Below are 18056 nucleotides of genomic sequence, written 5' to 3'. Positions count from 1 at the left end.
GAAAGCAAAGCAACAAAAGAGCCAAACTATACAGAATCAAGGAAACAAGAAGACTGTATAAATTACATTAACCACAGAAGGAACCAAGACAGGAGCCCACTGCCTCAGGTATGAGGAAAAAACAGTAACAGGAAACTGAAAGGCAGAGACTAATGTTTATGTTTGGTCTGAACCGCAAACAGGTGGAAGAAAACAATTAAAACACTAAAAAAACAACCTAAGGCAAAAGAAGCCGATGTAAACCAAGAGAGAGTATCTGAGCCTCTAGCTTGAAAAATCATGGGATACAGGAGAGTCCAGAAGACTGGAAAGGCAGATATAGTGCCCATCTGTAAAAAGGGAAATAAAAACAACCCAGGAAACAACACAGTTAGTTTAATTTCTGTGCCAGGGAAGATAATGGAACAAGTAATTAAGGAAATCATCTGCAAACCACTGGAAGGTGTAAGGTGATAGGGAATAGCCAGCAGGATTTGTAAAAACAAATCATGTCAAACCAATCTGATAGCTTGATAGAATAACACATTTGTGGACAAGGAGAAGTGGTAAGATGTGGTATGTACCTAAACTGAGAGCATTTGATACGGTCTCGCATGACATTCTTATCAATAACTAGGCAAATACAACTTAATGGGGCTATATAAGGGTGGGTGCATAACTGGCTAGATAACCAACCAGAGAGTGTTACCTGCTGGAATGTATAACAAGTGGTTCCGCAGGGTCTGGTTGGGACTAGCTCTATTCAATATCTTCACAACGACTTAGATATGGATAGAAAGTACGCATTAAAGATTGCAGATGAACCAAACGGGGGGGTTTGCAACTGCCTTCGAGGATAGGGTCATAATTCAAAATGATCTGACAAATGGAGAATGGTGTGAGGTAAACAGGATGAAGTTTAATAAAGACAAATGCAAAGTGCTCCACTAGGAAGAACAATCAGTTTCACACACACAGAATGGAAGAGACTGTCTAGGAAGGAGTACGGCAGAAGGGATCTAGGGGTTATAGTGGACCACAAGCAAATGGAGTCAACAGTGTGATGCTGTTGCAAAAAACAAACAATTTCGGGATGCATTAAACAGGTGTGTTGTGAGCAAGACACGAGAAATCATTCTCCACTCTACTCTGCGCTGTTTAGCCTCAGCTGGAGTATTGTGTCCAGTTCTGGGCACTGGATTTCAAGAAAGATGTGGAAAATTGGAGAGGATCCAGAGAAGAGACAACAAGAATGATTAAAGGTAGAACATGACCTATGTAAGAAGGCTGAAGAATTGGGCTTTGTTTAGTTGGAAAAGGAAACTAAAGGGCACAGAGAGCAATCAGCGATCAAACGTGTCATACAGGAGAGAAGAAACGTGCAGCCTACTCTAAGGATAGAACAAGAAGCAATGGGCTTAAACTGCAGCAAGGGAGGTTTAGGTTGGACATTAGGAAAAAGTTCCTACCTGTCAGGGTGGTTAAACACTGGAATAAACTGCCTAGGGAGGTTGTGGAATCTCCATCTCTGGAGATATTTAAGAGTAGGTTAGATAAATGGCTATCAGGGGTTGTCTAGATAGTATTTGGTCCTGCCATGAGGGGAGGGGACTGGACTCGATGACCTCTTGAGATCCCTTCTAGCCTTACAATCTATGAATCTATGTGTCAAGGGTGTAGTGAGCTTTAATTTAACAAAGTTTTTAAGTGCTTTGAGATCCTCCAGATGAAAGATGCTATAAAAATGCAAAGTACTGTTATTTACTATTATGATATAATAATTCTGAGATAGTTATACATTCCCACCACCACCTAATAAAACAGTCATATCACAGCTATGATGTAGTAAAGGGTTATTTAGTACGGCTATGAACTTATAGCCCTGGATATGCTTTTTTGAAGCGTGAAAAAAACCAACAATTTTATAAAATTTTAACTAATAGGATTACTACATGCAAGTCAACCTTCTGATGATTGTCTGAGTTTTATGTTTCCACCCATCCATCCAGCAATGAGCTGTTAGCCATTATCTTGAAATCAAATACACCACTACCTTGATATAATGCCGATATAACATGAATTTGGATGTAACGTGATAAAGCAGTGCTGGGGGGGGGACTATGCACTCTGGTGGATCAAAGCAAGTTCAATATAACACGGTTTCACCTATAACGCAGTAAGATTTTTTTGGCTGCCAAGGAGAGTGTTATATCGAGGTAGAGGTGTACATTTTAAGCTTCTAAAACATGCAAGAGGCCAGAGAGCCATTCTGGTAAACACAAAACCCCTTAAAATCTAGTCATTTCCTTCAAAAGCATAAAAGAAAAGGAAACTGTGGATCAGGAAGGCTCCAGGTTTATTCCAGGATTCTGAGGACATGACGTGGAGCAGTTACCTTGATATTATTTAAAAACTTATTTCATAAGCCTTTGGGGTGGCACACTTGGTTGGTTTGGTTTTCTCATTCCTTTTAATTATTGCAGTGATCTTGTCTGAGATAAAATATATTATTTATTGTAAATCCAGAGGGTATTTTAATTACACTTAATTGATGTATTTATTAGTGTTAGGGGGCTAGGTTGAGCCTTTAGGTTCAGCCTGGAGTACAGGGTGGTGTGTCACTTGCTCTACCTCAGGAGCAAACCTGGAAAGTTTCAGGGAGTCACAATTCCTCTCCTGTCTCTCTATTGCTCCAGGGAGAAAGTAGTGCACGGATTCTCAAAGGTATTTAGACACCAAACTCCCACAGATTTCAATGGGATTTGGGCGTCTAAATACCATTGAGGATCTGGGCCTAAGTTATTGCAGCTCTTGAAAAGGTGAAGCTGGCCCCTTGCATCTGGAGGATAGTGGGGTGGAGCCAAAATGCTGCCCACTTACGCACTGGGAAAACATTCTAGAGTGCGAGGGTGAACTCTACAGCAGGGGCCTATCCAACTCCCATTCAAGTCTGTGTAAAGATTCCCATTTACTTGAATGAGAGTTGAATCAGGCCCCAGATGTGGGCCCAAGAGCTGAGTAGGCTAAGCAAGGGGAGAGAAAGGGGCCTTTTCCCCCTCTCAGCCATGTCAATAAAAGGGCCAGTCTACCACAAAGCCACTCATGTGTTCCAACTGCGGGTCTGTAGTAGATACCACTGTATTTGCTTGCAGTCATTATACAAAACAGAATGTATTGTCATGGTCATTAGTTCTTGTTCAGGAATGTACATACAATAACACTTACATAGACTATAACAACAGTTGAGTAAGATACTAGTTTAGATCAGAAAATACACAAAATGGGTTCTTAGATTACAATCTTTGACCAGTGTAAAGCACCAGTAGCTAAAATACAGGAGTCATCATTGTAGTCTATTCATTTGGCTATTCAAACATACAGTAAGCCTGCCATAATACATTTTTGGTGCAGTAAGCCGAAATATATTCAGTAATGTAGTGAAACATTCTTAAACGTATATTTTTATAAATCTGCTAGGAGGAAATATGTTCTTCCATGGTTACGCCTAATAGGTTTCTACTGTATTTATGATTATTTCAGAAAATAGCCTGAATCCCAACAGTTCTTTGTGGGATCTGGATTATGAAGGACTATTTCACGGTAAGAAAATTCTCCCAGGGACTCCTGGCTCAGATAAACTCTCCAGCCTTCTTAGAAGTAATGCTCTTGTAAGTCATGAGGAAAGAAGAAGGTTGGTAACAAATCAGAACCTGACTCAGAAATCAAAGGAAGAGCGACTATTCTGTGACATGCTCCTCAAGCTTTACAGATATGTTTTTATGGATGCCTTTGGACCTAAGCTTGCTTGGAGTATATTTCGATTTCATAAGTGTGATAAGGAAGTCAACCCACCCAAAATTCAGATCAACCCTCTCAAGCTGCTGCAATCTAAACTGAAGCCACTGTTGTTATACCGTGTGCTTAAGGTCCTCAGGGATATGGGAGTATTGGCTGAGGCCCAGCAATCCAAAGCCTTCTCACTGCTAAAGAAGCAAATGCTTAAAACAAGGAGAATGTTGTTTAAGTCTGAAATGAAACAAAGTGGTACGTATCTAAGGAGAATGCATGTTTCCTGTGTTCTTAACATTTTCTGCTTGCCTCTGTGTTTACCAGCCTCATGTGACAAATGATGTTTAATTGATTCACCTATGAGCTTAAGGATACATGTTAGAATGGTGGCTTCTAAGCACTAGTGCTTCCAGCTTTTGCCATTGATTAGTACTTGGTTGCCCATCTTCCTCCCCTCTTTCCATTTCCTCCCACACCATAAGGCCCGTTCCTGCAATGCTGACTCACTGGCTTCAGTGGGATTAATGGCATGGGTTATAGGATCAGCCCCTTAATGAAAGGCTTGACGTTCTGCCTCTGTTCTGACACTGCTGCCTGCTTCTCATTCCCTTGTCTGACCTGTAACCCACAGTGGAGCATGGGCTGCTGTAAACCAGCCTCCTGCAATCTGGCCTGCTGTGTGGATAGTTTGCTACAAGCAGGGCTGGCGCTTTCATTTAGGCAGCCTAGGCAACCGCCTAGGGCGCCAGGATTATTGGTGGGCGGCATTTTGCTGGAGGGGGCGGCAGGCGGCTCCGGTGGAGCTGCCGCAGTTGTGGCTGCGGATGGTCTTCTGCTCGCACGGCTCCGGTGGACCTCCCGCAGCCACGACTGCGGCAGCTCCACCGGAGCCCCGGGACCAGCGCGCAGGGCGGCGAAATTGCCGTGTGCCTAGGGCACTAAAACCCCTAGCACCAGTCCTGGCTACAAGCAGACAGGATCATGCAGAATCCAGTAGGAGAGGGTTATAGGTGTCTTACTGCGGCCCTGTAAAAGCCTCGACCCAGTGTTCATTATTAAACGCCCAAACTGGCAAAGTGCATTGCGAAGCATCTCCTGTGAAATGCTGAGCACCTGAATTTCCATATTGACTTTAGTGGGAGATGAAGATGTTCAAAATCTAGTAGGAAGGGATCCATTAAGGTAGGTAGGAGAAAGAAGAATTTGCTGGCTGCAGAGTAAGGGGTGCTAGAAAGATATTGGATGCAGACTGTAGAGGTCACTGACTGACAGGTTGAGTAGCATTCTGTTAGAAGACCACCTCTGAAAGTCAAGAGCCATTAAAGGAAATGTTATGGCTGTGCAATGTCCAGCACAATGCCTCCCCCGCCCAATTCTGACAGGGGTCTTGGAGTGTTACTTTAATACAAATAATGATCAATAATTTGTTGTGTATTATACAAAGCATTTCTGGATGAGGTGGTTGTACTGAAGTTTTTAATCCATTAGAACAAATTGAAATACTTTGATGTATTCTGATTTTCTCAAGGCTAAACTGAATGTATTTGCCTACAGAGAGATGCAAGTAATATAACTTTTGTTGAGAAAACAAATATCAGCACAGAAAATTCAGTAGCATTTGCAGATGGGAAGAGGCAAGTTTTATATTTAGTTATTGAAAATACATTGTGTTTTAATGGTAACGTATAAATTGGAGCCTCGTGTTATCCATTTTCAGGATGAAGTGTCACATTATATATGAATTCTTATGAAATGGATTCCTGCTTTGACCCTTTCCAGCCTAAACTGGCAATCATAGCAAGTATAGTGGTTTAAGTGATCATTGCAAGCAGTTAATTCAGTACAAATCTTGGAATAAGACTTACTCAGTATTGTTCATGAAAAGGGCCCTGGAGAGATCATCTGAAAGATATTAGGACCTGAGTATGCTAACCATGTGCAAGGGTGACCCCTGTTGGTAGAATTTAAAACCAGATGTGGACAAATCTTATTTACCATCCCTATCTGGTAAACCAGTCTATTGGCTTTTTTTGTAGCTTCTGATTTTATATCTATGTAATTAAGAAATATTAAAAAAAGAATATCAAAACAATACAGATCAAAACACTAATTCATTCTCTATTTATTTATATATATATATATGTGTGTGTATATGTATATATGTAATGTGTGCATAGATACATACACGTTGCCCAAGCTATTCATATAATTTATGCTAATATGTATGTGTATTGTGTGCATTTGAAAGCTGTCCTGAGCATCCAGTTTTTATCTAAAGTATACAGACCGGGTTGTCTTGTAGAAACAGGGACGGCATTAGGTAGGGTACTTTTGCTCAAACTATTCCATGGGAACTACTTAGTGAAAACTGACCCTGCTTTTCCTTCCACCCTCTGAGCAGTATTAAGGAAACAGGATATCATTCACAGAGGGAGTTTACCAGGGAGGAAAGTGCTTACACAGGAAGTACCATCCCTTCGTTCCTGTGTGAATTTTGTGTCTACTGCCAGAAGAAAGTCAGGGGTATTGTGGGAACAAACTGTTAGTCAAAATGTCTCTGTCATGAATCAGCTATTTTTTGTCATTCCCTTTAAATGAGACCTCACTAGATCCCAGTCAATCCAATTAAACTTTTAATGCAAAATATTACATTTATTGCAACATGTTGGGGCTTGGATTGTTGAAAGTTTCCTAATATCAGGTAGTCCGTTAGGAAAGAGTGGCATGATCCATTTTGTTTTTATCAGGATAGATTACTACCGATTAGCCTAAAAAAAAGAGTAAGAGTAACAGCAAAATGAGGTCCTTTTGCTAGGAAAGGCTGATAAGACAGGATGTTCTGTCTTCCTGTGTGAAGGTGTGAGGATGTTTGCATGGTTGGAAATGTTCTGGTGCTGAGAAAACATCTTGCATAGTTGAAGAGTATTGTGTAAACTTTATTCTGGAGTTTATTTAAAAAAGAAAAATAATCCTGAAAACAAGGTTTGTCAAGGGTGAAATCAGCCCTATTTCACCTCTTTAGCGTCAGCTCTCGGATAGTAATAGTTCCTAAATAGTCCTGAAGTGGATTCTCAGAAAAGCATAGAGATGTTTCTAGAATAATTTGTTCCACAGTTCTGTCCACATGCCAGTTAGGAACTTTTCAATACTGGGAGAAAATTGCCTCTAAATTGCTCACCTCAAGGCAATCTTTTCCTTAGGAAAAGAATCAAACCATGATAGCTGTACTGCTACTAACACCACTGAGAGAGAGAGAGAGAGAGAGAGAGAGATTTTGGAAATTACTTAAATCTAAGAATCCGGAGATCTCTGCAAGTGTACGAATAAAGATTTAAAGGCTGAACCTGCAGTTCTTCCTCTGGCAAAAGTCCCTCTGAAATCAGAGGGAATTTGGCCTAAGTAATGCCTCTTGCATAGGACCCTAAGGCAAGTGTAGGCTGGGAGGGGGCTCATTTAGTGATAACCCAAGTCTTTAATACGTTTACTTCCAGTACTGATGTATTAGCATAATACATACAGCTTGAATATAATTTCTCAACCTGTTATTTTTATTTTCGTCAAGTCTATTAACCTTTATTTTCCTCTAGAATGAACCTTTTAGTTGAAGGTGAATACGACTGTCAGGGGATGCAACGGACATTTGGATAAATGCCTATGGAAAATACGTTCTAGTTCTCTTTTCCCTGAAATTCTGCACATTTATGACAGGCGAATTCAGACTCCAGAGATCTTCAAACAATTTAATTGGCCCTGTCCCCTATGTCAGAAGAAATCTTGCCCCAGAATAAAGTTCAGAGGCAACAGATTGAAACAGTGAGACCAGATGATGGCACAAGAATGTATCTCCCTTCCCTTATTGTTCACGGTCAGCAGCACTTATGGCTGTGCACAGTGGGCTCCTCTTTAGCCTTGGCTCTTTGTGGTATCTGTGGCTGTTAGATTTGCCTCCTCACTTCCAGCTGTCCCTCTCCTCTGGACTGGGTTTTTTTAAATGGTTAGTGAAGAATTTGATGAGGGAACGAATTAGCTCAGTGGCCACAAATTTGTGCTCTAATATATTTACACGTTGCCTGGCAGAATCTCTTGTCTTTTGTGCTGTATTTAACAGCATAAGGAATACTGATAATTTTGATTCAGAAAAAAAATGGAATCTGAAATGGACTTTCTACTTCAGTCTAAAGACTACTGCAGTCAATGGGAGCAGATCATTTAAGAGCAAGGGACCTGATCCAAAGCCCATTGGATCAGGCCCAAGATTTGTTGGAATAACCCCTGAAGGTATTTTCTACAGCATTACAGTGACTGTTGTGGGACAGATGACCTCTCCATGGGTGTCTCAGCCTCAGACCAGTGGTATCCTACCTCCTGCAATTTTCATGCATTCTTGCTCTTAGTCCTCCCCATTGGAGTTCTTTAAACAAAAAGTCATTCCCAGCTGCCCTCCAGCTACACATCCCGGAGAAAAGGGTGAGGCTGATTTAATTAGACTGATTTTGCAAGATTAACTGACAAAGGAAGAGCTCTCTGTAAGCTCCAAACCTTTTCTCTGCCAACAGAAATTGGTCCAATAAAAGATATAACCTCACCACTTTGTCTCTCTAAATTATCCTTAGCCATTCAAATCTGGTTCTAGGCAGGTGTCTATTGCCACCTACTTTGCCTACAGTCTTTGTTTAAGGTAGCAAGAGGAACACACCTCACTCCTTAAGCATGCAGCCTGGGGCACTAGGGTTTCCCAGCCTGTGTGTCTGGCAACAGCTTTCCCTTTGCTGCTCACCTTCTCTACCAATTTCCCTGCAGAAAAGTTTAGCTCCCTGCCGGTGAGGATAGGGGGACCCCCCAGGTAGCTCACGCCCCCCTCAGGTGAAGACTGTACTGTGCAAGCGACAGAGGAAGTCCAAGCCACCCGTTCCCTCTGTCTGAACCTCACTGGAAGGTGGCAGAGAGGCGGCAGCTGCAACCCGCAGGGGACAGTCTGATGTTAGCAGGGAATGGGCACCGCTCCCCCACTCCCAGTTTAAGGGAATTTCTTCCAGCCGCCTGACAGGTCCGGCCACGTGCGCGCGGAATGCTCGGCGCGCCCCCTGCAGGCCCCGGCAGGCCGGGCGGGGATGCTCGCCGGCGGGAGCTCGGCTCGGCTCCTGGCATCTGGGGAGCCGCACGGCGGGTCCAGGAGGAGCCGGCGTCACCGGGGAGGGCGGAGCCAGCGGCGCGGCGGCTGTAAACAGCGGGGGCAGCGCCAGAGGCCGGGAGATGGGCTATAAATAGGGAGGCTGGGGGAGCCCGGCCGGAGTGGAGAAGCGGCCCGGTGCTCAGGAGCAGCTTTCCCCTTAGCACCCGCCAGCTGTCCCCGTTCCGGCGAGGCCGAGCTCCTGCTGCAGAGCCCCGCGCCCCGAGGGGGGACTGCCCGGTCCTTAGAGCGGCGAAGGGAGCCCTGCCTAGCAGCCGTGGCTTAGTAGCACCCGGGGCTAGGTAAGCGGCTCGGAGTTGGTCCTCTGGCGGCTCTGCCCCGCGGCGGCCCGGCTGGAGCGGGTCTGTCGCTGGGTTCTGGCAGGTGCCGCGGCTGGGCTGGGTTTTGCCGGGGGACATCGCTGTGTCTGCGCCGGAGCTTTTCCCCCTGCAGGTGCCGGAGCCCACGTGTCTGCGGGCCGGGGAGCGTTCACCCAGCGCCGCTTTACTCCACAGGTGGCTGCAGAGGCGCCCGCCCCGCCGGGGGGCCGGAGAGCGGGGGCCGGTGGGAATAAAATGCTTTGAATGAAGTGTCTGTGTGTGTGTGTCTCTGGGGCTTGGCGCGTCCATCGCCACGTGCGGGGCTATCCCAGCCTCTGCCACCTTCGCCTGGGGGATCCTCCGTCCCGGGCAGCAGGTGCCTGCTGCTGCTCAGGGCGGCAAAGCCCCGCCGCGAGCCGGGCAGGGCTCAAGGACCGGATGGACCCGCGGCTCGCCGTGGGCGAACGAGTCTGAGAGCGACCAAGGAGCTTCTGGGGGCGTCTCGCCAGTGCTGCGGCATCCACCTCGCAAGGGCTTTCCTCCTGGTCCTTCTCCTCTTCTGGGCCTGCCCCCAGCCTCCTGCGAGAGGGGTGGAGCAGCGAACTCCGGCGCAACAGGTGCGTATCCTGCGGGCTTGGAGCCGGGCTGCGGGCAGAGCGCGGCGGGCTGCACTGAACCGGCGTGTGCGCCTGTGTGTTGCAGGGCCATGTCCCGAGCGCGCCCCGCACCTGACTCCCTGGCGTCCCGGGCACGACGGCAGCCGCTTGGTGGTCATCGGCAGGGGGGAGGCCCTGAGGCTGGAGAGCTCTGCGACTTTCCACTCGCTGCGCATTCAGGACGGAGGTAAGCAGCCAACAGAGGCTTGGCGCCCGCCTTCCCCTGAGCCTGGCCAGCCGCTCAGAGCCCTGTCTGCGGGGAGAGCTGCAGCCGGGCATGGCCAGAACCTGGGACGGGAGCAGGCACCCCAGGGAACCGCGGGGGTCTGACCCGCTGTTATGATCCCCTCAAGGAGGGGCGGGTGGGTCACTGGACACTAAACCTGGGCGTCCCCCGGCTCAGAGCCTTACCCGTAGTTTGGATGGGGGCGGGCGTCCTGGCGTGTCGGAGAGATTTGCACTGGTCCCCTTCCGCTTGCAGCCCCTAGGATCCTGTGTGCCGCGCCTGCCGGTGGCCCAAGGGGGCTTGCGCCCTGCTAGCCGGGCTGCCACGCGCCCAGCAAAGGCGGGCAAGAGTCGCTGCGAGTCTCCCCACTTCCTTTCCAGGGGCGCTGGTGTTTGCAGATCAGCAGCAGCCCATCGTCTTAAGGGCCCGCTACATCCTTATTCAGGATGGCGGGGCGCTGCACATTGGCTCCCCGCGGTGCCCCTTCCGCTCCCGGGCCACCATCTCGCTGTACGGGAAGGCCACCGAGGGGCAGGAGGTGGAGAACTACGGAAAGAAATTCCTGGGCGTGGACAGGGGGGGGACCCTGGAATTACACGGGAGGAAACCTCTTTCCTGGACGCTGCTGGACCAAACCCTGTACGCGGGCGGGCTCCTCTATGGATCCTACCAGTCCGAGAAGCGCTGGAGCAGCCGAGGCCTCAACATCCGGATCGTTGATGCAGACACAGCCCAGGTGGTGGCCGCTGCTCGCTTTGACACGCACCTGCTGGCCGATGAGAGCAGGAGGCTGCGGGAGTTTCTAGCCACCCAAGCTCCGGGCAAGGTGGTGGCAGCCGCAGTAGGAGACTCGGCAGCGAAGAGTTTGACTCTGGAGACCCGACTCCTTCTCAAGGAGCTTCTTCACAGCAAACACATCCTGCATCTGGGGTACAGGTAAGACCGGAGCGGGGTGTTCGGGTGGGGATTTGCTTCAGTCCCGCGCGGAAATCATGCACGAGCCCCAAACCTTCAGTCCTCGCCCTCTGGGCAGAGAATATTGAATGTGCTGTAGCCTAGTCCACCTGCCCCCCTCTTCCAGCCTGGGGTCACAACACAAGCTAAACGCAAACTAGCCCCAGGTTGGCTGATTCTGCTGGAAGTCAGCACTAGTGTGTGACCGCCAAAGAGGGGGACACCGGGCTAGAACTAACTTTCCCGGTGTCCGGATCAGGCTTTTCCACAAGGACATGAACATGATGTCTGTCAGCGCTGGAGAGTGTGTGTGTGTTCCAGGGCAGAGCTTTTGTTATCCGACACGTGGCAGGAAGGCGTTGGGAAACCTGTAGCGCCACCATGGACAGCTCCTGGGCCTCTTTCCTAACAGCTGACAGCTGTCAGCTCCAGATTGTAATAGTAACTTCCTATCATCTAAGAGGGTTTTTTAATTCAACATTGCTTTTAACAAGCACGATCGCCAAACTATATATAAACTCATACCCAGGTGCATAGTGTACTAATAAGATCAAAGCAAGCAATCTTCTGTAAATAGGAAAAAATAATATTTTTCAAGCCACTGGTGTATAAAATATTAAAGAAAACAGCCATTAAGGGAGCTGTATGGGAGACTATTTTAGAATCCAGGCTTTCTTTATTTTAAGAATACTTTCTGTAACAGGGACTCTGTACAAAGGCTCTTTCAAAGTTGTGGGGTACAGGGTGTATTTCTGTCAATATGATCAGACTCTTCTTGATCTTACTCAGGCAGCCCTGGGCTCTGGTTGGGATCCTTGGAGGTGGTCAGTTTTCAACAACAGAAGAGAGAAAACAGTATCAAGGGACTGGAACAACTGGGATAGCAATAGCAGGAAGAGATTTTCAAACCTATGAAGGAATCAATTTTCAAGTCACTGCTTTCAGTGGATGGGTAAAAGGTGTAGTGTGCTCTTTTCTTTTTTCTTCTACCATTAAAATCTGAACTAATTTAGACTAATATTATAGAACTTGGTCAGATGCATGGGGATCACAGACAAAAAATGTCATGAAATAATAATTGGGCAGAGTCTTTATGCCCCATAAAAGGATATGAGACCTTGAATTATTTCATTAAAATTGATTGAGTAGATACTCTGTGCAATTATCCAAAATGCACTGGTACACAGCAGTAAAGAATAACTGACTGTTTTTCCCCCTAGGAATTCCTCATAATGGATTTAGAGTGGAAGTGTCCAAAGGCATAATTCTTAACTTAGTGGATGAGGTTACAAGTTGGCTACCTGGTGATAGGATAGTCATTGCTAGCACTGACTATTCCATGCATCAAGCTGAAGAATTTAATCTCCTTCCTTGCTCTGAATGTAAAAGTAATCAAGTGAAAATTGATGGTATGAAATACATTCTTAAGATATTTCTGTGCAAAAACTATTTGTCACTTTTTAACTCCTCTTTAGCTGAAGTTTGCAAAACTGGGGCCCAGTCCTGCAAATGCTTCAGCATGTAAGTTTACACAAGAAAGTGTTGTCCGTTAAAGGCAATGAGGCTACTCGCCTGTGTTTGCTGGCTGGTTGCTGAGTGATTTCAACATAAGTGCTTTGCACTTGCAGGATCTGACCCTTCACAGTTGTGAAACACATAGAAATTTATTATAATTAAAATGACTGACTGAATCTTGTGAGAATATTGTGTGTGTGTTTAGAACTCTGTGCTGAATGAAGATAGTAAAGTTAGCTAAATTCAAATATAACTCTTCCCCCCCCCCCCACAGGCAGCCCACTTTATCTTCATATCGGGGAAGTTGTAGATGGCATAGACATGAGGGCAGAAGTTGGTCTCCTGACTAGAAATATACTTATTCAGGGAGAAATGGAGGACTCTTGTTATGGACAAAACCAATGCCAGTTTTTCTCCTATGACACATTTGGAGGACAGATTAAAGTAAGTGGCTTTTTTCCTCTCTCTCAACTTCAGATATTTATTTACTATCCAACTTTATACAGGAGTAATGTAAAATGACAGTTTTTTCCCAGGTACAGCAGGTATGTATTTGTACGTAATGAGAGAGAATACTAAAAAGTTATTGAGCTATTTGCAAAACTTGATCCACAATGAAATTACACCCTCTGGCTCACCTCTAATATAAGGTGTAATATACACTTCTATCCTCCTCTGGGTTAGTTTGGCTTTTGTAAGCCGTAGCCCTGAGTAGGGGTCTTTGGGAAGTTACACTACCCAAGAAGGAGACTTTACTCCCTCCAGAGGCACAGTTTGCTTTATTCACTAGGATGGAGCACTGCGTCCCTCAGTGCATCAACCCTGCTTCACAGGCCTATGTGGTGGTGGGGTGGGTCCTGATCCCAAGTTCATATCCCTTTTCATTTTCAGTATACTAATCTCTGTAGGATAGTGGGAGCAAGCATTCCCTGTGTTTTCCAGAGCACAAGGTCTACTATTGTGAGTGGCCCCGGGCAGCTGTTCAAGGAAGCAAGGATCATGTTAGAGCTTTATCTTTGTGCAGCCATGCAGATCCCAATCACAGTCTGGACTGTTGTGTTTTTTGGAGAGGTGTTTTTTGTTTTTTTTCCCCCTTTCTCCCCCACAAATAACTGGATGGACCCTCAGCTGATGTAAATCAGAGTGCCCTCAGTGAGGTCAGGTGGTGAAATCAATGGCGCTATGCAGCAAATCTAGCCCAATAGCATTTGATTGAGATGTAGCTACCAGGAAATATAGACTTTTGGTGGCACCTTAAAGATGTTGAATATGACTTTTTGCTAGCTGTCAGTAGTATTTTTTTCTATAGCTTTAAATAAGTGTGTATATTGCTAGGTATAAATGGTTCAATACTGTCTATTTTGGACACCACTACCCATTCAGTATTTGGGAAGTTGAGACAGATGTAGAAAGATGCAACCTTTGGATCCAATCCTATACTGAAATCAGTGGGAGCAGATTAGCACTTTGCAGGATCAAGTACTTTGTTACTTGATGCTTGTTTAACAATTGTTTGGTTTTTTTGCTGTCATACTCTTGTACTGCAAATTCTTTCCTTAGGTCTGTATTTGTCTCAATAGATCCAAAGGAATTTTACCTCCGTTCACATGGCAGGAGTGGAATTAAAAAATATGGGGCAGCAAATACTGGGCAGCTATCCCATTCATTTTCACATGACTGGAGACGTGGATGAGAAAGGAGGCTATGAATCCCCTACTTACCTGGATAATCTGGCCATACACCACTGTTTCTCTAGGTGTGTTGCCATACATGGAACACATGGCCTTCTGGTAAGAGATAAATTTTACTGACAAACTACTTCCTTTATTTTGCTGAATGTTAAAAAATGTGTAATATGTCCTTACACACACGTTAACGCCATGCAATTACGTATTTTGCCGCATGACTTGTTTTTTTCCTAGTGTATCTGTTGGATTGAACCTTGAAATAGTTAAATTTTAGAATTGACACTATAGTGGCCCTACTAGTTGAAAGAAATTTCAAGTTCTGTATATTATGTTTATAATTAAGAATGATTAGATAGTGAAATCTTTGATTGTTCTGAGCAATCTGTTCAGTGAAAGTTTCACACTATCACAATCATCTTCATCAACACATGGTAAAGTTACCGATTTTGGAATTTGCAACAGTGATACAATCAAGAGCTATAGTTGAAGCCAGGAACAATGTTGGGCTAATACAAAAATATTTGTAAAACCAAGGGGAAAGAAATGTGAGCAAGAAGGGCCAAAATGTCCACTGCAAAACCAACAGAGCTTGGGAATTTGGTGTTGGGTCAAACTCTATGGCAGAGTTCACTGTGGAATAGGGCTTACCAGAAACTGTGTGCCCAACCAAGAAAGTGCCAAGATTTGTTCAGGAAACTTCTCCACTGCATCTCTATGTTCTCCTTACCCCCTCCATGAAATAGCGTGATGTGCTGAAGTGAGGCCCCACTGGCAGGGAAGTACTTGTGGGGCATGTTATCTGTGTTTAGTCATAATCCTCCCCCACCCTGATCTATCCATGATCCCTATGCACTCTTCATGAAACGTTGTTCTTGCTCCTATACATGTACATATTAATACTGCTTTTGCAGTATGTGCCCATTTGGTACTGTACTTGTGAGTCAGGGGCTGAAAGCACCTTCTATGGGCCTGAAGATCTGTTTGCATTGGCCAGATCTCCTCCAAAAAGGGTTGATTGTCAGTTCCTCATATATCTTAAGTGTTGTGTTGGCAGAACCTCCAAAAGTTGATTGGATAAATGTCTATCAGGGATGGTCTAGACAGTATTTGGTCCTGCCATGAGGGCAGGGGACTGGACTCAATGACCTCTCGAGGTCCCTTCCAGTCCTAGAGTCTATGAGTCTATGAATAAGTAGTGTCTTCCCTTTCCTTCCTCACAAATATAATTTATTTATATTAGACCTTTTGAATCAGGTGAACAATTAGAGGATATATTAATGTTGACTAACTGGAATAACTTGCGCTCTTCAGACTTGTCAAAAGTGTAGTCAGTAGGGAGCTGTCTGACTGAGATTCCACATCTGTCAACTAAATTAGAAACCCAAATGCAAAATCTAGCCCTGCAGGGATAGCATATGGGTTTGCAAAGGCTCTGAGTCCCCAGATCAATGAGTAGATAAATGTACTAGCTGAATCTGTGAAGGAAATCATTTTGTTCCAGTGCAGTAATTAAAATAAATCTGTAGCTAGTCCTCTTAGACAGATTTGAGGTTTCAGATGGGAACAAATATCTCGGTGCATGAACAACTGACTAATATGTTAAAATGTATATAATATGCACATTAATTTGGCCTTATGTTGTGATGCTTCAGAGTTTGGAGAAGAGAAACTTTGATACAGGGTTTTTTCCCTAGTTTTATGCTACCATGAATGAATAAACTGGAGCACTTAGTAAAATACGAGGTGGGATGGAATATTTTGTGGCACAATTGTGTACCTGTCAACAAGATGAAAGGCGCGTCCGATGTCAGCTCTTTTGTGACGTGGCACACAGTCAGCAGCCTCACAGCATAGTTTAGGTTACTTATCACAGCTGAAAAGCGGGTTGTGACATGCCTGCTACTTCACTGACATGCACAACACATGACACCGAACACTGTAGTCATTACTGTATAAAGTTGCAGAGCATGAAGGTCACTTATATTGTATTGCTGAGCTATATATAATTCAGTATTTGGAAGCATCCTAATTATCTGATATTGGAAACACTACTGGAGCACAAGGCTGCTGAGTGGACGCAGTTTCATTCCTAAACATATAATAGTTTGCTACTCCCAATATCACAGTGTGATAGGTAGTACGGTACTTCTTTTCCAAACCTTTAGTTTCTATCTGTAATATATATTAATGAATACACCAGGATAATCAGGCCAAAATTATGATTGCAGGAATATTTCTTTGGACCCTGATTATTTTCAGTGCAAATATAAATGATCTTTAAACAGTGCTATTCCCAATTAGGTGTGTGGTCAGTGTAGTTTCAGATATTAAAATTACTAGGGAGCTCCTCTCTTGTTCTGGCTTAAACAAAAAAACCCACCTGAATTAAAAGTTAAATCTTGCTTCAGGCACAGGGTCAGCTTTTGGCTCATCATTCACCACGGATCTAAAATCCAAGTTTGCAACCCTCAGCCAGATCCGTGAGAATGAAAGGATGCAACTGAAATTCTGCCTCTCTGGCATGGAGAGATTTATTGTTAATCATTATTTTCTTCCAAAGAGGAGTACTTGGTCTTATGTGTTTATTCCTTAGCTCACTGCTGATTGAAAGCATCCTCAGCACTGTTCCTGCCCATATAGATAGATAGAACTTTGCCATTCTTAGGAGGTTGGCAAAGACGTGGCATTGTTAGCTCAGAAATGGGTTTAGCTGTCTGTTAGCAAGGCTGAACTGACTAGCACACTCCTCAGTGCCACTGCTTCTAGATTGTTCAGGCTTGTTGCAACTGACCCTCTCCGTCTGAGCATGTGCTCCTGAATTCTGAGTGGGAATATTGTCAGTGGGCTTCCAAAAACTGCAGTCAGTAAGTGTGAGTGTGTGTGTGTGTGTGTGTGTGTTGTGGGTTTTTTGCCTGTATATTAAGTGCTTTCTAGACATCTCATTGAGATAGATACAAAAGCTGCTGATTCCAATTTAGAGAGTTGATTATCAGGGGAAAATGAATGCCAGTGGGCATTGGCAACTGTGTCACTTATATATAAGTCTGTACCATACAATTCTCATACTACTTTCCAGATTCATATATTGTAAGTATACTTGTATACAGTAGATAAACACTGAATACAAGTACACTTACAATAATAATAATCCTTTTCCCCAGATTCATGTACTATATCTGGTTTAACTATCCCTCTGTATCTAGAGGAAGCCATGTAGGTTCATATTATTTAGTCTAGCTCCTTATACATGCAACATTCCCACGGACATCAATTTGAGTAATGTCCGTGTAAAGACTGCAAATAAATGTGCTGACATTTAAAGTATAGAGTTAGCTTAAAAGTTTCATTGAAACCTGTCAAATAATATTTGGCAAAAAATGCTCAGTATTTTAACTGGCCTGATTTTTAGTGTTTTCAGTTATAAGACATTTTAGAAATCCTCACTGTAATGCTGTACATCAAAGCAGGCTTATGCTAAGTCCGCTTGGTCTTAGTATGTTTTAATGAAATATTTTTGTGCATGTGTCCAGTTAATCTTAAGAATGCAGACATGATGGATTGCAACCTCTGCAAATCATAGGAGAATTCATAACCAGAGAATGTAGATGAAACATCTCATTGAATTTAGTAGTGCAAATTTTTCTGCATTAAAACACTTACTGAATCTCTTCACCCCCAACCCCCCAGGCCCACTTGGGAAATATCTCAAAGAAATCTAGAGTAACACACTCATGCTGATAAATATCACAATACTGTATC

The 18056-nt window shown here is 44.5% G+C and overlaps 2 protein-coding genes across 3 annotated transcripts in view; both read left to right on the top strand.

The window, feature by feature from the left end:
* The first annotated feature begins 8879 nt into the window (after window positions 1-8879).
* The window catches only part of LOC116819847 (cell surface hyaluronidase CEMIP2-like), a 63309-nt gene continuing 54132 nt past the window's right edge, over window positions 8880-18056 (top strand). Inside the window, exons 1-7 of the mRNA XM_075069091.1 lie at window positions 8880-8988; window positions 9529-10101; window positions 10521-11076; window positions 11884-12053; window positions 12315-12503; window positions 12884-13053; window positions 14190-14399. Of these exons, the coding sequence (XP_074925192.1) occupies window positions 8880-8988; window positions 9529-10101; window positions 10521-11076; window positions 11884-12053; window positions 12315-12503; window positions 12884-13053; window positions 14190-14399 (1977 nt within the window). The remainder of the gene's footprint in view (window positions 8989-9528; window positions 10102-10520; window positions 11077-11883; window positions 12054-12314; window positions 12504-12883; window positions 13054-14189; window positions 14400-18056) is intronic.
* The window catches only part of CEMIP (cell migration inducing hyaluronidase 1), a 140624-nt gene continuing 131626 nt past the window's right edge, over window positions 9059-18056 (top strand). For both annotated transcript variants that reach the window (XM_032771880.2, XM_032771879.2), the window contains exon 1: window positions 9059-9240. The gene's annotated coding sequence lies outside the window, so the exon portion shown is untranslated. The remainder of the gene's footprint in view (window positions 9241-18056) is intronic.

This window comes from Chelonoidis abingdonii, chromosome 9, assembly GCF_003597395.2.
Source record: "Chelonoidis abingdonii isolate Lonesome George chromosome 9, CheloAbing_2.0, whole genome shotgun sequence".
Classification (NCBI taxonomy): domain Eukaryota; kingdom Metazoa; phylum Chordata; order Testudines; family Testudinidae; genus Chelonoidis; species Chelonoidis abingdonii.
The sequence above is the reverse complement of the archived record's forward strand: the minus strand, read 5'-3'. Positions and strand labels throughout refer to the sequence as shown.